This window comes from Azolla caroliniana, unplaced genomic scaffold, assembly GCF_043228905.1.
Source record: "Azolla caroliniana isolate FFs.n. ecotype wild unplaced genomic scaffold, voAzoCaro1.0.p SCAF_1, whole genome shotgun sequence".
In the NCBI taxonomy this organism is placed as follows: Eukaryota; Viridiplantae; Streptophyta; class Polypodiopsida; order Salviniales; family Salviniaceae; genus Azolla; species Azolla caroliniana.
This window is the reverse complement of record NW_028230436.1, coordinates 2,025,040-2,048,483: the sequence shown is the minus strand read 5'-3', so window position 1 is coordinate 2,048,483 and position 23,444 is coordinate 2,025,040. Positions and strand designations below refer to the sequence as shown.

Below are 23,444 nucleotides of genomic sequence, written 5' to 3'. Positions count from 1 at the left end.
GTTTTGATGTGGATGTGGCCCGTGGTCCCAATGTCTTGGAGGTTTCAATTATAGCCTTTTCATGCATGGCTTAAGAGGGTCCAATCGATTATTGTATATATGGTGTCTTATTATCTTCCGTTGTTACCATGGTCGAAGAAAGCTCTTGAAATGGTGTCACACTCAATATGAGCGTTGTTATGGAAAAGAAAAGGGGAAAATGTCATGTCGTGGTTGGCATGGGATCATGTTTGTACTCTGACGCGTCTTGGTGGGGCATCAATATTGAATTTATATCATAGTACGTAATATTCGTGTTCGTTAGCCCAAACATTCGTTTTCATACGTTTGCAAATGAATGCGTATGTTATTAAAACATTCTTGTGTTTTCTTTTTACACTTTTTACCTTAACTTTTTCACCCTAAAAAGAAATACCTTATAATAAATGTTGAGATATCAAGCTCAACTAGTTTAATCTAGTTAGTCAACACATGTAACTTAGTAGTTACCTAGATTGAATCTAGTTAATGTGTTGACCTTAACCCTTTAAATAGGACCTTGTACTTAAGTGGGATATTCTAGATCCTCCACTCCTTAGTACATTTAATGTAGGACTTACACATAAGTACCTATGTTCTACCCACACATGTGCACCTTTGCACATGGGTTGTATATATACCTCATTGTGGGTATTTTTGAATGTTGATGACACTTTTTAATATAGTTAATCATCCCCCATTTATCTTTGTGTTCAAGTGTAACTTCCTCTCTCTCTCTCTTCCTCTCACACACTCTCATGCGCATATCATACTAATCTTCCGCTGCTTAACGTAACCATATAATTAGTCTCTAATTAACCCTAGTTAATTACCTAATTACTTAACAATAAATAATGAGTGCAAAAGTATGGTATTTACCATACTTCGAGTGTTTTCCATACTCGAATGATACGAATGTTCGCGAATGTGAATGCAGGAATGGTGCGTATACTTCATAATATGATTGATATGAGCATATGGTGGCTCTTTAATTTACTTTCATTCGATTTATTTGAGGGTGTACAACCTTGGACAGAAATGGTGGCATACTTTTTAGAGAAGGCATGAATTAAGTTTTGAAACATGATGGTTGAGGTTAATTGGTAGAATGTTCTTAATTATGAAAGGGAGGTTACATGTGCATGACCTCTGATAGTTAATCATTTGTTGAGATCATCACAAAGTATGTTGGATTTTGGGCAATGGCATAATCCACAAGAAAGGGTATGTGCCAATTCATTACAAATGGAGGTTTTGGCGACATCAAGGTTATTTAGGTGGAAGGTAAACAACATCTTAACCTTCAATTTAATCGGATGGTTAGATTGGGTTTAGTAACTGTCAAGTATGCTACATTGGTGTCACAAAGAAGATTAATGGCATTTCGAATAACATGATCAACATTTCGTACTCCATGAGGTTATTCCTTTATTTGAGATAAGTTGCAAGTTATACTATCATTATATGAGCTAATTCCTTATTTCGATTGGAGATCTCAAGAGCTTGATTGGACATTTGTTGGAAATAGTATATTGAATATGATCTCAACAAACGATGGTTATCATAAGTTGATTAACAAACATAAGTGGATGGAAGAAAGGGTTATAAAAATATGGGGGTTTCATAAGCCCATTACCTGGTGGTTTCATGTGCTCAAGGCAGGTTGGTGTTCTTGATTGATGCTACAAGCTAAGGTATTCATTTGGAGAATTATGGTTAGAGCTTCATCATTGGGAGATACATTTAAAAAAATAAACACTGCAAGAGGAATGTGTTTCTTTTGTTCGATGAAACTGGAACATAGTAGGCATCTAATTCTTTCATGCTCGATGGTTAGGATGGTTTGCAAGTCTATCAATTTAGTATGGATGTCTCTAACTAGAGTAAGCCTATCTTCATTCCGTTGGGTTTTTGGACATATGGAGAACAATGACCCGATACCTTATTCCCAAATTATTTTTGCATTCTCGAGTTTTGGGGGCTATGGTTCAATTGAAATATGCGGAATGTCTTCACTTTTGATTTGTAAGTTGGGGTGAGAAAATATGTTGTAAAGTTAAAATGACTTTTTTTGTAGCAATTGATAGTGTTAGAGAAGTCATGAAATCGCAACCATGAAGAGAAGGAACTTTACAAGGTCACATATTCACCATTTGAGTTGGTGTGTAGGGTGACATTGAGTTTGTAGTCGTAGTATTAGTATTTAGATGCCTAGAAGGGTTCAATTCAATATTGTCATATTCGCCATTTGAGTTGGTGTGTAGGATGACATTGAGTTTGTAGTCGTAGTAGTAGTACGTAGATGTCTATAAGGGTTAAATATTGTCATGGTCATGTCAATATTCAAATTCTTGACCTCTTGCATTATAGTAAAGTTACTGCAGAGCCCACAAACATGTATAAATACATGCAGAGTCAAGGTGAACGCCAGTTACATAATCCTATATTCTATTTTGTCCATCTCTTGTTTCTCAATCTATCTCTTAGTATCTTACCTTTTGCCTAGCCATCTCTTGCTCTACTCTATTGTTCGTGACAAATACTTTGTATTAAGTTAGTCACGGTTGTGTTTTTTTCGTTTATAATGAAAGCCATTATTCACTGTCAGAGAGAGAGAGAGAGAGAGAGAGTACTAATCTTTTGCATCATTGCTCTATTGAGTCTCTTGGATAACTATCATCTAAGGCTGAAGAAGAATGGAAAATACACAAATCTGATCATGGGTGGTGGCAGATCTTACAACGTAGTTGGCATTCTAAATTGCCACTTGTAGCAAAGGTCTTCATTTGGAGAGTTTTGATTGGAGGATTTTCGTTGGGATTAGCTCTAAAACGTTGTGGACTAGCAACGGGTAATTGCTTTTTTTGCACTGTTCAAATGGAAGATAGTACTCATTGATTTATATAATGTCTGATTGCTTGTCAGATTTGGAGTTACATTTCTCAAATTTGGCAAGTTTTATCATGGTATAAATTTGACACCTAGACAGTGGGTGTTTACACAATTTACACAGGTTGACCCAAAATCAGAGATGCAAATCGTTTTTCTATTTCTGAGATATTGGGGATTGCGTCATAATTGGAACATGCGCAATGATTTTGTATTCGATGATAGACATGGAGTGAAAGGATATCTACGAAAGTTGAAGGGATTACTAGCAAGTGGAATTTCTTTCCTCAGTGGATTGTTCGTCTTGCCTATTGGCAATTCAACATGTTCCACTACCCATGTAGTGTAGTTAGTGGGTGACCATACTCCATTGTCACACCCATTGTAAGTAGTGTTTTTTATACGCATTTATTAATATAATTGTGTGTTTTCACCAAAGAGAGAGAGAGTCATGGTGGTGTTTTTTTCTTTTGTCATGAAAGCCATTATTTATACACCACATACACACACACATACACAAAGGCTTGGATGGATGCAACTCAATTGGTAAGGTTGCCCGATGGAGACCAAGAGGTCATGGGTTTAATCCCTACGTTCCATGATGACATCTAGCAAATTAAGGGGTTATGTATGGAGTAATAGAGAAGTGAGAGAATTGGGTTTCGAACCCAAGACACAATGTTAGTAGTGTAACAACTTGGGGCATGATGACTAGGCTTTTGCACAATATATTACAACTAGTTATATCCGAATATTACAAGTCGAAAGAGAGAAAGAGGAGATACAAAATTTGTGTTCCAAGTGGTGTTATCTCGAGGTGAGGAGGTTGGATTGTCCATTTGCAATTTCAATTTGTGTTGGGTTTCTCAAGTACAAGGGATTTGGACATAATTGACAAACGTGACATGCTTTCACTTCTTATGTTCAACATGGAGTTCAATGACACATCGTCAACTCTTAAAAACACATAATGGTATAAAGTTTTGAGTTCTACTTCGTGGCGACTTTCGAAGGGTTGACCCTAGATCAACTCAATATTTGTAGGCTTATAGGAAATCGTGTTCGCCATGTGTATTGGTTGTTTTGAATTAAGTGATAAGGGATATACAATGTATATTAATAAAATAGAAAATATTTGAGTACGCAAAGAATATTGTGAATAGGCTTTTATGTTACCATTACTTATCACTTCACAAGATGAAGACATATAATCATTAAGTCAAATATGACACATGAGACTAGAAATAGTGCAATACATGTGAAAGTGAGTAGTGTTTCTTGATGTTCAAGAACTTTATTATGTAATGAACGTTGCAATCAAGAGTGCACATTCTGCTTGTGAGAAAAATTCATGCAAGGATTGGGTTTGGTCGAAGGTGTGGACATCCATAGTCAGATGCGATCAAAGGTAGAACATTATATCAACATGTGATACTCAAACTCTCGAACTTGTTTAGGGAAAAATGTACATATTTGATTAATCTTATCATTTGTGCCCCAACACCCTATCTCACATCGTAGAGAGTGTGAGCTAAATCACATGGAAGTAATTGTTCATATGGTAGATCATAGGATGGGCTCTAGCAGGCATTGATGTCTGCAATTTCCTCGTTCGGTGAAGAACATGGTTTTGTAGTTAGGTGCAACATATGTAGTATAATGCATGAAACACAAGCCTCCACATTTTCCCCATGACATGATCAAATGGTGTTCCAAAAATGTCTCATTCAAAGAGGAATCTATTGGTGCATCATGCAACAAGTGTGTTGCATCCCATCTTCCAAACTATTTTTCCATATCTTGTATCAAATTATGGACTAATTTTATAGCTAGCTTTAATGGGTTAAATGTAGCCTGTAGGATAGTTGGGAAACCAATTATCCTAGGAATTTGACAAACCCATGACTAGCGCTATGTGGGAACACATGGTGATCTCAGAGCCTTTAGAGCTATATAAAGGGGATTAGCTTTGGTGAGGCTAAGATCTCTTCTTCTAACAACGTCTTCATAACGATGACTCCATAATCAAGGAATTCACAACAAGAACTCCACTACAACGACCCCTCGCTAAACCCATGAACGTGACCAATCAATGAGTCCTATCTTAGGGACAACCTATAAGTACAAGGGACAATTTGTGGTGGGCCTACTTGAAATAATTATCGTGGATTTTCATGACATTTCACAATAATAATAATAAGGTGATATACACATATCCCAAATGTAGACACAAATACACGTAAGCACATGAATATTAGCGCACATATACATATACCTTTTTACCCCATTCAACTACACACCCATCTCTCTCCCTTTTCGCTAAAGATACTTTATATTCCCAAAATACACCGTTTTTGCACCTAGAAAATATTATATTCCCTAAATATGCAATGCCAAAAAACAAATTATATTACTCCACGAATAACCTTCATCGTGAACTTCAACCTAAATCTCCCACTTCTTGAATATTAGCGCACATATACATATACCTTTTTACCCCATTCAACTACACACCCATCTCTCTCCCTTTTTGCCAAAGATACTTTATATTCCCAAAATACATCGTTTTTGGACCTAGAAAATATTATATTCCCTAAATATGCAATGCCAAAAAACAAATTATTATACTGCCCGAATAACCTTCGTCGTGAACTTCAACCTAAATCTCTCACTTCTTGCATATTAGCGCACATATACATATACCTTTTTACCCCATTCAACTACACACCCATCTCTCTCCCTTTTCGCCAAAGATACTTTATATTCCCAAAATACACCGTTTTTGCACCTAGAAAATATTATATTCCCTAAATATGCAATGCCAAAAAACAAATTATTATACTCCCCGAATAACCTTCGTCGTGAACTTCAACCTAAATCTCCCACTTCTTGAATATTAGCGCACATATACATATACCTTTTTACCCCATTCAACTACACACCCATCTCTCTCCCTTTTTGCCAAAGATACTTTATATTCCCAAAATACATCGTTTTTGGACCTAGAAAATATTATATTCCCTAAATATGCAATGCCAAAAAACAAATTATTATACTGCCCAAATAACCTTCGTCGTGAACTTCAACCTAAATCTCCCACTTCTTGCATATTAGCGCACATATACATATACCTTTTTACCCCATTCAACTACACACCCATCTCTCTCCCTTTTCGCCAAAGATACTTTATATTCCCAAAATACACCGTTTTTGCACCTAGAAAATATTATATTCCCTAAATATGCAATGCCAAAAAACAAATTATTATACTCCCCGAATAACCTTCGTCGTGAACTTCAACCTAAATCTCCCACTTCTTGAAGTAAACATACACATACTCATATATGTCTACGTACACAAACACATAGTTGAGCCTATAAAAACATTCCCATACATATCGAAAACTTTGACACTCATGCATGTTCACATATATTTATACATGTATAGTGATGCACACAACAAGAACAACTTTCATGGTGGAATATGAAAAGCAACAACATTAAAACACAACACTTTATAGTGTGAAATGCGCATAAGAGATCAAAACCAGTCTACTTAGCTTCTTACTTCTTAATCAATTTATATTTGATACAACGGAACCCATTTGGGTTGGCTTGGCTAAAAAGGGTGTGCTAAAAGGGTGGTTCAACTTGGGTACGTGCATCCTAAAAAGGGTGAGCTAAAAGGGTGGCACAAAGGAGCACATGCACACCACATTTCCCCCCTGCGAGAAACAAGAGATTGAGGGGCATGAACAAGAACAGGACAGGTACATGAACAAGAACAAGAACAGTGGCTTGTTGAAGGAGGGGGAGCATATGATGGCAGGATTCAAATGGAAATCAATGGATGATTCTAGTGCGAGGCGAGGGTTATGCCCATAGAGTGCTCGAAAAAGGTTGATTTATGTAGCCATCTCGTGTTTGAGGGTCTTGTTGAGGTGTTCGGTGAAGATGGTGTGGGGATGTAAACATTTACGGACACGTAGTTGAGTTGCAACGACGTTGAGGACATCCCTGTGGAACTATTGGCCTTGATAGTTGGACGGCGCTAGTGACGGAAAACGAGCTATCAATCGGCGAATAGAGATCAATCACTCCTGTGGACTGAGGGCCACCTGGACTTTGTTGAGGTGGGGGACGAGAGGGCTATCATGTGGGAGGGGGATCAAGGAAAGATCATATGGCGGCGAAGATCAATCGCTCTTGTGGACTGAGGGCCACCTGGACTTGGTTGAGGTGGGGGACAAGAGGGCTATCGTGTCAGAGGAGGATCAGGGAAAAGATCATTTGGCAAAGAAAGATCAATCACTCTTCTAGACTAAGGGCCACCTGGACTTGGCTGAGGTGGGGGACAGGATGACTATCGTGTAGGAGGGAGATCGGAGAAACTCATGGGAGAAGAAGTTAGTGGGCAACCTAAGGTGAGGGGGAAGAGTTGGTGGGGCAAGGCATAAAAGCGGTGTGAGAATGTGAGAGTGCCTGAGGTGAAGGTGTAGTAGGCTTGCGTGCTAGAGAGGTATAGATGACGATCGCAAAAAAGGACTTGGATGGAGGAAGCGGTGGATATCGGGAGGCATAACTAGTGAACTAAGGCGGTGCTAATAGAAGAGATACTACTACAAGAGACTAACAAGAGTGTTGGTGATGGTGGTGAGGGTGATGCTACCTACGAAGCGGAAGAGGTGGATGCTTGGATGTGGGGAACTGGTACCCCACATCTCCACCAATATGTGAAATGCACATAAGAGATCAAAACCAATCTACTTAGCTTCTTACTTCTTAATCAATTTATAGTTGATACAACGGAACCCATTTGGGTTGGCTTGGCTAAAAAGGGTGTGCTAAAAGGGTGGGTCAACATGGGTATGTGCATCCTAAAAAGGGTGAGCTAAAAGGGTGGCACAAAGGAACACATGCACACCACAATTGAAACATAATTTTAATAAAGGATTGGAGTTCCATGATTGCATAAATCTACTTGAGATATATTGGGGAAGCCGCCCCCCCTCCCATTTTTCTTCCAAAAAAATTATTCTTCATTAGTAGAACTTCTGCATACATGACCAAATCATTAGGCTGAAAACATTACAATGGCTCTAGCCATGATGATCTCTAACAAATCACAAGAGAAGCAGAGTGAAAGGCTAAAAAGAATGACATTGGACATCCTATATGTAATGAACGTCTAGCAAAACCCCTTTTGAGGATGATAATCCTGGCATCTTCCATTGAACAATCGACACATACCATTGCCTTTGAATTAGCTGAAAGATTCTCTGCATTGTAGCTAAAAATATTTTCAGCCACAACATTAGGCTCAATTTGTCTATCATTTGAGATAGTGAATGAAACACATTGAGTTGTCACCTACAACATGCTTGGCAAATTTCTTTACTTCTAAGAGAGGGGAAACCCCCCTTTTTACACATCATAGATTACGATACATGATCTATGCATGCGACCTTGCAATGACTTCGCATTGTAGAAATATCAAGACTCCACAACCCTCCAAATAATCAATCCTCAAGGCTCCACAACCTTACAACAATACCGTATAATACAATATATTACAATTCATCACATTGGTAGTTGCAACAATTTGTAATTGCAACGTTTTTAAAGCCATCGTACCCTTTCACCTTTAATGTCCGTTAGTGTCTAGTACATTTCACCTTTATCTTTTCAATAAGCTTATGACTTAATTGTTATTTGACACGTGGGTTTCCTAAAGAAAAAGCTTGAAAACGACATCACAACAAATCACGTTTAAAATCATTGTTTTATCCATCAAAGAAGAGAAAGTGATTCCTTATGAAGTTATTACATGACCTGATTATCGAATGTCCCCCAAATTATTGCTCGTGGCATCATTCATGAAACTTTGAAAATCACTCACACTCGTATCAAACACGAGTATTAGCTCAAACACGAGTATTAGTGTAGGATGGACATCAAAGATAAATATCATGATTCATGTGCATGTGGAAAGATATAAAAGGCCTATATGCAACTCTTTGTCATAAAGAGGGAGGGCTACTTTTGCAATAGTACAAAGGGCAAGCGAGGAGTAGTGAAAAAGTGAATATGCCCTTGAACGTATATAGATAACTTTTTTTTTTTTTTTACCATGATCGATAAGCTAGGAGGAATCTCTAAAGAAATCGTAACAAGAGGTGTTAGTAAGTTATGAGCAAAAGAAGCAAGGGATAAAATGTAAAACATGTGAAGAAGATGCAAGGACGCTTTGGACCATTCTTTCGATAACAGTAAGTTTCTCTCATATGCGAAGGAAGGTTTATTTATGGGGAGCAAAGTCCGATGGACGGATGAAGGATGTCTCGGGAAAGTTGGTTCTTTTATTTTGAGTATGTATGTATCATTGTATGTATGTATGCATGCATGTCTACATGTATCTTGTGTCACGACTCACGTGTGAGTACGTACATAAATGGGGGACTCTGTCTGTCTGTCTGTATGCATGTATGTATGTATGCATGTCTGCATGTATCTTGTGTGAGTATGTACATAAATGGGGGACTCACAAATATGGAGGTTTGTGATGCCAGGCTCCAGCCAGGCTCCAGCCTCCAGGGTTGGAGGAGGCCTCCATATCTATCCAAAACAAATATACATACATATATACAAATATACATATATATATGTATCTACAAAGGATAGGACTGGCTCCTTTTGGGAACCAACCCAGTCTGTATGTATATGGTTGCTTACTAAGGATCCATCAAAAAAGTCTTGAAGGAGAAGGAGAAGAAGAAGAAGAGGAGGAGGAAGAGTTTGCAGCAGGGTTTTTTTTCCCTCTTCTTTTAGGGTTCTTGGAGCATGGCATCCCTTCCCCCAACCACTGCAGTCCAAGTGGAGCTCCCCTTGAGGGATGTCCCAGGAAGTTACGGATGGTTTCCCATATTTTCTGCCATCAAAGCCCGGCTCGACTTCTTTTGGTTCCAAGGGGAGACTAAATTCTGGCTACGCCGGCGAACAGACTACCAGAGCACCGTCTTCCGCACGTATGTTCCGCCTAGCCCGCCCGCGTTTCGATCCAACCCCGTCATCATGCTCCTTGACCAACGCAGCTTCCCGATCCTCTTCGACACCACCAAAGTAATTGCTTATTTGGTTGATTGGTTTTGTTTCCTGAGATGCACGAATCCGCGAGTTTGTTTTAATCCACCGAATTCTGCTTGCAAAACCCTTAGATTTCATCCTTTGTTTGTGGCACAAGTTTTGTTCGAACCTTCTTTGTAAGTATTGACGATGGTAAGGGAAGCATCATAAAATGGTCGTGAACGCGCTTCATGTCATAGTGTGCAATGCTTGTCATCCTCCATCTACTGATTATGGCAGTGCATGAAGATATGTCTGGTCTCTTCTATGGTCCAATTTCAAATTGATGATTGTGGTTATGAGTGTGAATGAAGTTGATTGCCCTTCTTGCATTGGAGGACACAGGGATGAGAGGCGTGCTTTGTAATTTCCTTGTACTAAATGTAGTTTTCAACTTTGTACTACTAGAACCTCTAGTATACTTGCTTGCAACAATACTATTAGTAGACATGTCAAACGCTGTTGAGGAATGTGCCCTTTGCTGGCTATGTCAACTTATCTAATTTAATAACACAATTGATCTCTCATATCAGCAACAGCAAAATGAGGCAGGTGGTCATCAATGCAAATAGTGCGGTTCTCGACTCAAACCTACCTTGATAGACAAAATGGGGACAGATAGTTGTCAGTAGTCTCTTTGATTATATGCCTAGATTTCTATGCCCCAAACTCATGCTCCCTCGACATAATCCAACTAGGTTCCCTATCCAATCACACTTAACCATCTAGGCCCAGTTACGTATGACATTCTGGGATTTAAAATTTGACCTAAATTTCATGTATTCTATGTGGAGTTGATTAGTGACTTGATGTTTAAGAATGTTACTTGAACATTGTAATTGAGAAAGAAATGTGTACAGGAATATGTCTATATTATGAACAAGGGGAAAGTCAACTCAAATGTGATCTAGCTTTGTGCAGTGCTCTAGCATGTGATACTCAGATTCAAGAACTTGTGTGTGGCAGTATATACATTTTCTACGAGTCATCTTGCCTCACATAACAAGTGCAAGGCTACATGTTTTGGACTTGTTAGAATTGGCAAGAACATGTTGTCGATATCTTGAAGATCATCTAGCTTACAAGTGTTCACTTTCTTAAGCCTTATGTATACATCATCCCTACTAAAGAAGGAAGGCATATATGAAAGAGAACTGGAACAGCTTTCTTGCGTTTGATTGCTTATTAAAGTACTTAACCTGGGCGAGTCCAATTTCTTTTTTATCAATCAATTATTTGGTCAGTGTAAATAAGGCTACCACTAGAGAATAGACTCAAAACAATTAAGTTACATGTGTGTTTTCTGGTTTGGACCATGCAGGTTTACAAGAAAGATGTTCTGACAGCAAATTTCATGCCTAGCACTTCCTTTTTCGGGGGCTACAGACCTTGTGTATACTTGGACCCTTCGGAAGAACGACATACACAGCACAAATCCTTCATTTCGTCCCTCATCAAATCCACTGCCTCCAGATGGATCCCAGAAACTGAAAAAGCAACCAATACAGCTTTACTAGAATGGGAAAAATCCCTAAGCACCAGCACCAACGGTGAAGGTGTCACTATCTCCGCTCAAGTAGGAGAAGCAGCCTTGAAGACATTAATTCAATCTCTTCTACAACTTGACCCCATCGCCAACGGTCTCTCCCCCACCTTTTATCAACTATGGTTGGCACCACAAGTCTTGCCTATTGCCAGTTCTGGCATCTCACCTATCCTCGACGAACTCATCCTTCATAACATCCGTCTCCCCTATTTCCTTGTTGCCTACTTTTACAACAAGGTCATAGAATTCTACCGCAAATATGCTGAAAATATTATCGAAATTGGCAATAAAGAGTTTGGAATCGATCGAGAGGATGCCCTCCATGCAATCGCCTTCTTTGTTGGGTTTAATGCTTTTGGGGGTCTATGCATTTTTTTGCCATGGATTGTCACCCGTGTGGGGCAAGTCGGAGAAGATGTGCAAGCAGCTATGGCCAAAGAGGTGCGAGAAGCTGTGAAGGAAGAAGGGGGCTTAACACTCACAGCCATCATGAAGATGGAATTGATAAGATCAGCAATATATGAGACCCTAAGACTGAATCCTCCAGTCCCGTACCAATACGGAATAGCAAAGGAAGATTTGGAGATATCCTCCCATGAAGCACGATTTAAGGTCAAGAAAGGGGAGATGTTGGGTGGTTGCCTCCCATTTGCATCTCGAGACCCATTCATATTTGGCGAAGATGCCGAAAATTTTGTCGCCTCTCGATTTGTGGGTCCTAAAGGAAAATCCCTCTTGTCACATGTCCTTTGGGCAAATGGTCCCGCTGATGCCACACCTTCTACATCCAATAAGTTATGTCCTGGTGTCTCACTTGTCCCTCTTATCGGCCAAGTTTTCCTCGCCACCTTCTTCCTCCGATATGATTCCTTCACATCCCGTGCCCCTCCCACCAATGACGACTCGGTTACCCATGCCCTCACCTCCGTCAAAATAAAAAAGCCTTAGGGTTTGAACAGAAATCTAAATTTCCCTATTGAAGCATGGAATATTAATGTAGCTTCTCTTTCATGCCCTTTGCCCTTGCTCATGTACTAGGTGCCCAATGTTGAATGCTTTGAGTACTTAAGTTTGTATTGTAGAAAAACGTCCAAAATAGGTAAGCACTTTGTAGAAATGAAGCGTGTAATGTTCTTAAATGGAATTTTGAGTTCAGGATTGGTGGAAAACATCAAATAGTTTGATGCAAATATATGTTTGCCAGTTGAGTTCTACATAAGAATTGAGAATAATTTGTGTTTGCTAGTTTTAGGTACTGCATAAAAATTGAGGGCAATAGCAGCAACAGGAAGAATGGTCTGATATAGAGGGAACAAAATTTCTTACTCCGTCAGCAAATGGTTGGTAGGTGTGTAGAAAATGCTTATTTTGGTTTCTTGGGATAGCAGCATGTATATACTACTGAGATTGCGTGTTAAAAGGAGAGTCTCATAGGTTGACATTGTGATTGATTTCTGTTTGATCTTATGTACTAGGAAACTTGTGGAGTTGCGAAAGTCTGAAAAGATGTGAAGTGATACATCAGATATTTGCAAAATTGCCTGAATGTACTTACAGAGATTTGCAAAAAGAGGTCATAGCTCACACGCAAATGAAAATTGATCACTAATTTTCACTTAATTAAGTTTGGAGCATAAAGGCACACTGTGTATGTACAATATGCATTAGCTTAATTATCTAGCAATCATGACTGCAAATGGTATATTAGCTTGATGTAGGTAATAAGTATGATTAATCTTGCATTAATCCTCTAATTGGCAGTGAACAATTAATCAGAATGACATTTAACTTGACCTAAGTAGCACAAATATTAGACTTTCTAAGTTTTGCCTATTTGTTGACAAAAACAGAGGCTAAAAAGATAACAATTTAATCTAGTCTGCTTTAGATAGCAATTTATTCTATTTTGCACTGGTTTAGTTAAGAGGCCTAAACAAAGTTCCACCCAAGTGTGTTTGGAAGGAGCAGACTTCTACCTGAACACGCAAAGCCATGCCCATCTCACACAGGAACGAACCTGTTGCAAGGAAACACCTCCTGTCTCGTAATGTTGCTAGTACGATATGTATACCATGCATAGCTCTACTGCCTAATGAATTATTAGAGCTCAAACGATTTTCGCTATGAAACGTTTCTCAATATCTAAAACTGTTCAAACCATCATTCAGCTCAAATGATTTTTGCTATGAAACGTTTCTCAATATCTAAAACCGTTCAAACCATCATTCATATTAAACACTCATTACATTAAACAGCAAATTTGGAGAGGAAATCGAGGGAACACTCAAGAATGGCATGGTCTGGTGAAGCCTTTCAATTTCTTTCTCAAAAGGTATAGGCAAAAACCAAAGGTTCTTCCATGACAAAAGGAATGCCATTTGAAGACAGCCTATGAGGATAGGAAACTATTCGCTCATGCGAAAAAATCGATGCCCCAGAACTTGGCAGGTTGATTTGTGCGATAATTCTTATCAACATGTTTGATGACCTCCATATCTTCACTTGATAACTCGAAATCAAAGATTTTTATGTTCTCTTCAAGCCTTTCAATATGGCTCGACTTTGGGATCACTACTGTTTTTCTTTGAATTCCCCAACAGAGGATAATCTGTGCTGCTGTTCGACCATATTTCTTTGCCAAATTCTGTAAATCCATGTGCAAGGTATCAATATTAAATCTTGAAACACAGAAAGACAGTTGCATAATTGTGTAACAGTAGAGACTGATTAGATTCAAACATTAATGCCCATTTAAAGAATCTGTATTTATAAGCTCGGGGCATTATAAAGTAGTTAAAATCCACATTTATTTTTTCCAAAATATAGTATCAACATGAGCCATATTAAAGAATCAGCAGCTAAAATCAATGATCCATATGGGCCTTGAAAGTAAAAAAAATTGTGCCAAAAATGCATTGCTATCTATAAACCATCATTGATACATAATGTACTTATACAGCTGATGGATGCATATATATACACAATGTAGAAAATAGAATCAGGCCAACTGAAATACTTCATTCTCTTGTGTGTCCATAAATACTTATTTGAGGGAAAAAATGTTCTCTGAGTTTATCACATATCAAATTTCCAAAATGTTATGAATATAGTATTTTGTTACTTCAATAATTTTTATGATTGATGTGATACAGAAAATATATCAACAATACAACAAAGGCATAAAAAGTTTATGTATGGATGAATGAATCTTCAACCAGAAATGGAAAAAACCAATTGATAGCAGAAACACAAACCTGGATGACAGGGTTAACAAGAGCAGAAACAGAACCAAACAACTCAATATTTGCAGCACCACCGCCAAGAGGAGTATGTGCTGTCACGACAACACCATACTTCTGACAAAACTTGACCAAACACTCCCTCTGGAAATAAGGATGTGTCTCGATTTGATTCACTGCAGGCTTGATCTTTGAGTATGCCAAGCAATCTCAAGTCAAAGATGGGTCATAATTGCTATAAAAGAACGAAGACAAAAGAACAAACAAAAGGAATCAGTTCTTCGGTTGGGGACAGTTCAAGTGAGCCTGTGTAGCTGACGTATTGTTTCTAGAATGGGCTGCATTAACAATGCAAAATTCGGTACATTTGGAGCACAGGGTAAAAGAGATTGGATTTTGCTTCTTCCATTTCCTTTCTTTTTGAACATTTTTTTACTTGAAAATGAACCATTTTGGTGAAACACAACTCATAAAAAACACAAGGGTGACACACAAAAAGCCCAACTGCCTAAGCTCACAGAATAGACTATGGCAAACCTTCAAAAATGTTTTGGGTACCTACCAAAAGACACCCAAAATTTGCGAAAAAGCATAACCCTATATACATCTACTACACAATGAAAGTACTGCTAACTTGTTTAGTATTTACCAGAATGCCCCTTATGTTTCTGAAGTTTAGAGGGAGAGGGGTATCCTGGTAATATTGCAAATGCATTCACTACCTTGCAATCTAGCAGAACAAGCTGGAAATTTCAACAAGCTAATTAAAGACGTAATATTTACCTAATCCCGATGCTTCGAACTAATCCGTCAGTAACTAGATCTTCCATGGCATGCCATGTAATTTCCAATGAGATTGTAATGTCAATATCCAGAACCCCCTCACTATCCATAGCACTCCTTGTTGTCCCCACACCTTCAACCAAGACAAAAAATTACCAATTCCCTTAGAAAAAGGAAAGAGTAAAAGAGAGAGAGAGAGAGAGAGAGGTTATTTTCTTCTTGCTTTTCTTATGTCACAAACTGTCAGATAAAAGGAACCAACCAGTATTAGTTATATCATTAACCTGTATGCTCAGTGGCAACTGGAAAGTGAACCAAATACAAATCGAAGTTTTTTCAAACTGTCTAGGCAAGCTTCACGAACATTTCCATGATCTGAATTCCATAACTAAGATATGGCATAAAAACAGAACAATTGTTTTGATTGTTCAGTATTCGTCATAAGCTACATTCTCTCAGCGTTAAAGATGTCTGAATAATACGTTTTGAAGATACTCACCCACCTTGGTGGTTATGAAAAACTCCTCTGTTTTGACTAAGCCCTGTCGGAAAACCTCAGAGAGAGCGTTCCCGACCTCTTTTTCATTCTTATAATTTAGCTAAAGAGAAAACAAAAAACATGCTTTCAGTCAATTACACAAAGCTGAGGTGTATAAATTAAGGACAAAATTTCAGATTATGGTGAATCCCTTTGCAAATATAGAAATGTGTGATCACGCTAATATAACATGCTCCTTTGCGTTACATTCTGACTTGGATTGACTGAATATTACTGAAACATTCATGTGTATTTGCGTGAATATTTCAAAATACGTGAGGTACAGGCAGTAATTTCCATAAAAAAAGCTTGAAAAATGGCAATCACGATTCACCACAGTTATGCCTGGATAACAAACCAGGCCGAGGCCGATGACAGGCATCTTGTAGCCGCTACTGAGAAGAATCGTTGGCTGGAGGCTGCAGCATCGCCCACATAGCAGTCATTATTCACTGACAATCGGCCTGATTCCACAGGGCAGGGGAAGCCCTGAGGCCGCGAGGGACCTGCGAAGGGGGAGGACAGAGACGCATCAAAGGTATATGCATTGAATCTCTGTCTGAAGGAAAAGGGAATCTGGAATCAGAGACACATGGCGAATTGCGACCTCCTCTCTCTCTCTCTCTCTCTCTCTCTCTCTCTCTCTCTCTCTCTCTCTCTAGCGGAAAAGCAAAAGCAAAAGCAAATGGGGGAGAAAACAGAGAGAAAGATCATTGATGTGGCCAACGGAAAAGCAAAAGCAAAAGCAAAAGCAAAAGGGTGAGAGACCGAGAAAAGATCTCATCAAATGAATGTGGCCAGCGGAAAAGCAAAGGTAGAAAAAAGAAGAAGAGAAGAAGCAAAAGGAGACATAGATTCTATTATTGTCTTTGGAGATAGTAGTGGCCCGCAATGCGCAAGAACTTTTACCAATGAATGTTGCAATCGAATGTGCACACTGTGACACCGTGAGAGAAATTCGTTCACGGATTGTGTCTGGTCAAAGATGTATGGAAAGCATAGTCCCATATGATAAAAAAGGCACAGAGCATTGTATTAAAGTGCGATACTCTGGACTCTCAAACTTGTTCAGGCAAAGTGTGCATAGTCGGCCACTCTCATCACCTGTGCCCCCGATGCATGTGAGCTATAAGTCACATGGAATCAATGGTTCAGATGGCAGACAACATGATAGGCTCTAACATGTACCGATATGAACGATTTCCTCGTTTGGCAAAGAATATGGTTTTGTTGTTTGCTGCAACATGTGTAGTATATATAATTAATGTGTAAAGTGGTAGCCCCCACATTGTTCCCATGTCATGATACATTGGCATTGCAAAAAGGCCTCGTTTACACAGGAATCTAGTGATGTATCATGAAGCAAGTGTGTTGCATCCCCATCTTCCAAACCATTTTTCCATATCTTGCATCCAAAATAAAACACAAACTTTTGGTTTTATTCATCTTTGGGACCTTTTTGCTTGATTCTCATCCGATTATGGGGGGGGGGGGGGGAGAGAGAGAGAGAGAGAGAGAGAGAGAGAGAGAGAGAGAGATGTCATTAATGTGGTGGCCCCCACACCTTTTCAATATAGTTCCTCCAAACAAAAAAAAGAGTTGCGCAACAAATCCTTTGTTCCAAACATGAGGCCCTCGTTGTGATGTTTATAGTTCCTCCAAACAAAAAAAGAATTGTGCAACGAATCCTTTGTTCCAAGCACGAGGTTAAAGCTAGTTCACAATGTGTCATAGGTAACATTTGCAAATGTTTTCATTTTGACTTAAATCCTTGTCCTATAGTCTCCCTTATTCGACACTTTCGCAACCAATAAGAATGCTTGATTTAAAGCTAGTTCACAATGTGTGTAACAAGTAACATTTGCAAATGTTTTCATTTTGACTTAAATCCTAGTCCTATGGTCTCCCTTATTCAACAATTTTGCAACCAATAAGACAACTTGATTTAAAGCTAGTTCACAACGTCTATAATAGGTAACATTTGCAAATGTTTTCATTTTTTACTTAAATCCTAGTCCTATAGCCTCCCTTATTCGACATTTTTGCAACCAATAAGACTACTTGATTTAAAGCTAGTTCACAACGTATGCAATAGGTGACACAACATTTGCCAAAAAACCCAAACATTCTCTAGTATGTGCCAACTTTGAAGAGAGATTGCCCAAATCCAATGTCTTTCTAGCATTTCTAAGGAGTTGACTCCCTCCGTGAAGAATGAAATTACCTAGACAAGTATCACATTTGGTTTGCATTGGTATGCAAGTTATATCATGGCAAATTGGATTATCTCATCTTCATGTGCTACTATCAATGAATTACTAGAACTCACAATGATTCTTGCTATGTACGGGTTTCAACATCTAAGAACATTTCAAAGCATCATTCACATCAAAGACTCTTAACCTAAAATGCAAATTTGGAAAGAAAATCAAGCGGACGATCGAACATGGCATCATTAAACTAAGTTTGTCAAATTCTTTATAAAAAGGTAGACAAAAGAAAAGCATCTTCTATGACAAAAAGAAGATTATTCCTAGAGAGTCTACGAGAAGAGGAAATTATTCGTTCATGCAAATAAATTGACGCCCCAGAATTTGGCAGGTTGATTTGTACGATAATTCTTATCCACATGTTTGATGACCTCCATATCTTCACTTGATAACTCAAAATCAAAGATTTTTATGTTTTCCTCAAGCCTTTCAATTCGGCTCGACTTTGGTATCACAACCGTTTTTCTTTGAATGCCCCATCGAAGGATGATCTGTGCGGCTGTTCGACCATATTTCTTTGCCAAATTCTATAAATCCATGTGCAAAAAAAGCATCGTTAATGAAGTATTGGAGTTAAATCTGGGAAGACAGAAAGATGTACATAAAATGCAATACAGGCAAGTTGTACATTTTGGACACTGCATTAGAAGAATAATCGGGCAAGCTGAAATCCATCATATCATTAGGTATCCATGAATACTCCTTTGTGGAGGAAAATGCTGTCGGAGGTTATCTTTTATGATTGATTTAATACAGCAAACTTATCAAGAATGCCACAAAAGCATAAAAAGTGTATGAATGAATAACGTTCAACCAGAAATGGCAGAAAAGACTTGTTAGCAGAAACGCGTACCTGGATGACAGGGTCATCAAGAGCAGAAACAGAACCAAACAACTCAATGTTCGCAGCACCACCACCAAGGGGAGTATGTGCTGTCACAACAACACCATGCTTCTGACAAAACTTGACCAACGACTCCCTCTGGAAATAAGGATGTGTCTCGATTTGGTTCACTGCAGGCTTGATCTTTGAGTATGCCAAGCAATCTCGAGTCAGACACAGGTCATAATTGCTATAAAAGAAAAAACACAAAAGAAACAAAAAGAATCAGTTACGTGAGGTTGTGTAGGTGAGCTATCTTGCGCTACATAAATCTAGTCAGCATTTTTTCTAGAGTGGGCTGCATTTACATATTTGGTGTATTTAGAGAACAAGGGTTTAGGGTTTAGGGTTATCACATTTCTTTTTTCTTAACCTTTGTTTGCTTGAAAATGAACCACTTTTAGTACACCAATTTGGCAACACAGAAAGTTCAACTGCCCAAGCTCATGGAAAAGGCTGTGGAAAACCTTCGAATTTGATTTGTATAATTACAAAAGACACCTCTCAGATTTTGAAATTTGCCAAACAACTATCCCAATAAATTCATACAGAAAAAATACTCTAAACTTGTTGGGTATTTACCAGAGCGTGTCCCTTAAGCTTCTAGAATTTAGGGGCAGAGGGATTCTGGTGATATCGCAAATGCATTATCTTGCAACCTAGCAGAGAAATCTGAAATTCAACAATCTAATTACAGAAGTAATGTTTACCTAATCCCGATGCTGCGAGCTAATCCTTCAGTAACTAGATCTTCCATTGCATGCCACGTTGTTTCCAATGAGATTGTCATGTCAATATCAAGAACCCCCTCACTATCCATAGCACTCCTTGTTGTCCCCACACCTTCAACCAAGATAACAATTACCAATTCTCTTAGAAAAAGGAAAGAGTAAAAACAAAAAGAGAGGTTATTTTCTTCTTGCTTTTCTAATGTCACAAACTGTCAGATAAAACGAACCAACCAGTCTTAGTTTTATCTTTAACCTGTGTGCTTAGTGGCAACTGGAAAGTGAACCAAATACAAATCCAGGTAATCTAGCTTAAGTTTTTTCAAACTGTCGAGGCAAGCTTCACGAACATTTCCATGATCTGAATTCCATAACTAAGATATGGCATAAAAACAGAACAATTGTTTTGATTGTTCAGTATTCGTCATAAGCTATATTCTCTCAGCTTTAAAGATGTCTGAATAATACGTCGAAGATACTCACTCACCTTGGTGGTTATGAAAAGCTCCTCTCTTTTGACTAAGCCCTGTCGCAAAACGTCAGAGAGAGCGTCCCCGGCCTCATTTTCATTCTTATAATGAGCTAAAGAGAAAACAAAAAACATGCTTTCAGTCAATTACACAAAGCTGAGGTGTATAAATTAAGGACAAAATTTCAGATTATGGTGAATCCGTTTGCAAATATAGAAATGTGTGATCACGCTAATATAACATTCTTATTTGCATTACATTCTGACTTGGATTGAGTGAATATTACTGAAACATTCATGAGTATTTGCCGGAATATTTCAAAATACGTGAGATACGGGCAGTAATTTCCATAAAAGTTTGAAAAATGGCAATCACGATTCACCACCGTTATGTCTGGATAGGAAGCAAGCATCTTCAATGTAGCTTTCGATGGCACACTTAAACATTGAAATACCAAATGTATCAAATACAAAAACAGCACTAGGAGGATTGGTATCCATTAAAGGTTTGTAAAATTCATATGTGTATTTTGGACACAATATTTGTTATGTACGTTTTTATAAAGAGAGAAAAAATAGAGACAAAGTGATGTCCATAGCCATGGAGATGGACATTGAAAAAGAAAACAAAATACGGAGATACCATGATCTTCATAGCCGCATAAATGAAAATTGGTATGCATATGCATGGAAATAATACTGTGAACACATATTGGCATTATGCATTTGAAAGAGAATTGAGTTTTACCAGCACAGTCAAAATGGCGATAACCTAGGAGAATGGAATGGCAGATGAGAGTGCGGAGGATTTGTGGATCCGCCCTCCACAAGCCAAGGCCGATGATAGGCATCTTGTAGCCGCTACTGAGAAGAATGGATGAGTGGGATGCCATGGCTAATGAGAGGCAAGCAGAAACAGAGCACAGAGAAGAAGAAAGGGAAGAAGAGGGGTGATGAGAGACAGAGAAAGATGATTGATGTGGCCAACGGAAAAGCAAAAGCAAAAGCAAAAGCAAAAGGGTGAGAGACCGAGAAAGATCTCATAGAATGTGTGTGACCAGGGGAAAAGCAAAGGCAGAAAAAGAAGAAGCAAAAGGAGACATAGATTCTATTATTATTGTCTTTGCAGATAGTGGCGGCCTGCGTTGTTCAATCGAAAGTGCACATTGTGACACTGTGAGCGAAATTCTTGCAAGGATTGGGTTTGGTCGACGATGTATGGAAAGCATAGTCCCCATATGATCAAAAGGCACATAGTATTGTATTAAAGTGCGATACTATGTGCATAGCCGACCACCCTCATCACTTGTGCCCCAATGCATGTGAGCTAAGTCACATGGAAGCAATGGTTCGGATGGCAGACAACATGATAGGCTTTTTGACATGTACCGATATGAACGGTTTTCCCGTTTGGCAAAGCATATGGTTTTGTTGTTTGGTGCAACATGTGTAGTATAACTAATGTGTAAAGTGGTAGCCCCCACATTTTTCTCATGTCATGATACATTGGCATTGCAAAAAGGCCTCGTTTACACAGGACTCTAGTGATGTATCATGAAGCAAGTGTGTTGCATCCCCATCATCCAAACCATTTTTCCATATCTTGCATCCAAACTAAAACACAAAATTTTGGTTTTATTCATCTTTGGGATCTTTTTGCTTGATTCTCATGCGATTCTAGAGACCCCCAAAACCTAAAACTGCGGTAGGAGAGAGATGTCATTGATGTGGTGGCCCCCACACCTTTTCCATATAATTCCTCCAAACAAAAAAAGAGTGGCGTAGAAAATCCTTTGTTCCAAACACAAGGCCCTCGCCGTGATGTTTATAGTTCCTCCAAATGAAAAAAGAATCGCGCAGTGAATCCTTTGTTCCAAGCACGAGGCTCTCGCCGTGATGTTTATAGTTCCTCCAAATGAAAAAAGAATCGCGCAGTGAATCCTTTGTTCCAAGCACGAGGCCCTTGTCGTGATGTCCTAACCAAAACCGCTAACAGCCATGAATAAAAAAGACACACTCAGGTTAACTTTTGTTGTGAATAGACAAAGAAAAAGGCACACCCGTGTACAAGATTGGAAGCTAGAACCGTAAGGAGACCGATTAATCAATGTGTCGATGGCCCAACAAGAACTCATGAAGGCAACATACATATTTAGAAATGTTTCAAATTTGCTTTGAACACTAGCCCTATAGCCTCCTTTGTGAAATTTGACTGAAATACTCCATAAATTATACATTTGCAAACGTTTTCATTTTGACTTAGCTCTTAGTCCTACATCCTCCCTTTTTCAACACTTTTGCAACCAATAAGACTGCTTCACTTAAAGCTAGTTCACAATGTGTAATAGGTAACATTTGCTTTTCATTTTGATTTAAATCCTCGTCCTATAGTCTCCCTTATTCGACACTTTTGCAACCAATAAGAATGCTTGATTTAAAGCTAGTTCACAACGTGTGTAACATGTAACATTACCAAATGTTTTCATTTTGACTTAAATCCTAGTCCTATAGTCTCTCCCTTATTCGACAATTTTGCAACCAATAAGACTGATTGATTTAGAGCTAGTTTACAACGTGTGTAATAGGTAACATTTGCAAAGGTTTTCATTTTGACTTAAATCCTAGTCCTATAGCCTCCCTTATTTGACACTTTACAAACCAATAAGACTGCTTTATTTAAAGCTAGTTCACAACGTATGCAATAGGTGACACAACATCTACCAACAAACCCAAACATTCTCTAGTATGTGCCAACTTTGAAGAGAGATTGCCCAAATCCAATGTCTTTCTAGCAATTCTAAGGAGTTGACTCCCTCAGTGAAGAATGAAATTACCCAGACAAACAACTTGTATCAAATTTGGTTTGCATTGGTATGCAAATTATATCATGGCAAATTGGATTATCTCATCTTCATGTGCTACCAACTAGGTTCCTTTTTTTTATATTTGGTCTAACACAT

The 23,444-nt window shown here is 38.5% G+C and overlaps 2 protein-coding genes and 1 pseudogene across 3 annotated transcripts; 1 reads left to right on the top strand and 2 right to left on the bottom strand.

The window, feature by feature from the left end:
• Positions 1 to 9,615: 9,615 nt before the first annotated feature.
• On the top strand, positions 9,616 to 12,732 carry LOC147868230 (allene oxide synthase 2-like). Its single transcript, XM_087316745.1, has 2 exons — positions 9,616 to 10,025; positions 11,350 to 12,732. The coding sequence occupies exons 1-2, from the start codon at positions 9,747 to 9,749 to the stop codon at positions 12,520 to 12,522; spliced, it is 1,452 nt and encodes a 483-aa protein (XP_087172871.1). The 5' UTR covers positions 9,616 to 9,746; the 3' UTR covers positions 12,523 to 12,732.
• Positions 12,733 to 13,799: 1,067 nt separating this feature from the next.
• On the bottom strand, positions 13,800 to 16,516 carry LOC147868229 (NADP-dependent D-sorbitol-6-phosphate dehydrogenase-like; annotated as a pseudogene). The gene is made up of 6 exons (XR_015532362.1): positions 16,370 to 16,516; positions 16,100 to 16,195; positions 15,881 to 15,984; positions 15,597 to 15,729; positions 14,829 to 15,048; positions 13,800 to 14,218 (listed from the first exon to the last, which is right to left on the bottom strand). The product of XR_015532362.1 is annotated as an NADP-dependent D-sorbitol-6-phosphate dehydrogenase-like (transcript).
• Positions 16,517 to 18,571: 2,055 nt separating this feature from the next.
• LOC147868228 (NADP-dependent D-sorbitol-6-phosphate dehydrogenase-like) lies at positions 18,572 to 21,396 on the bottom strand. The gene is made up of 6 exons (XM_087316783.1): positions 21,233 to 21,396; positions 20,503 to 20,597; positions 20,272 to 20,389; positions 19,998 to 20,130; positions 19,258 to 19,477; positions 18,572 to 18,931 (listed from the first exon to the last, which is right to left on the bottom strand). The coding sequence occupies exons 1-6, from the start codon at positions 21,375 to 21,377 to the stop codon at positions 18,701 to 18,703; spliced, it is 942 nt and encodes a 313-aa protein (XP_087172909.1). The 5' UTR covers positions 21,378 to 21,396; the 3' UTR covers positions 18,572 to 18,700.
• Between the last annotated feature and the right edge of the window lie 2,048 nt (positions 21,397 to 23,444).

Coding starts and splice junctions, on each gene's coding strand:
- LOC147868230 (XM_087316745.1), top strand. CDS start 9,747: ATGGCATCCCTTCCCCCAACCACTGCAGTCCAAGTGGAGCTCCCCTTG. Junction 10,026..11,349: donor TCCTCTTCGACACCACCAAA/GTAATTGCTTAT, acceptor TGGACCATGCAG/GTTTACAAGAAAGATGTTCT.
- LOC147868228 (XM_087316783.1), bottom strand. CDS start 21,377: ATGGCATCCCACTCATCCATTCTTCTCAGTAGCGGCTACAAGATGCCT. Junction 20,598..21,232: donor TCGCCATTTTGACTGTGCTG/GTAAAACTCAAT, acceptor TTTTCTCTTTAG/CTCATTATAAGAATGAAAAT. Junction 20,390..20,502: donor AGCTTTTCATAACCACCAAG/GTGAGTGAGTAT, acceptor GCCATATCTTAG/TTATGGAATTCAGATCATGG.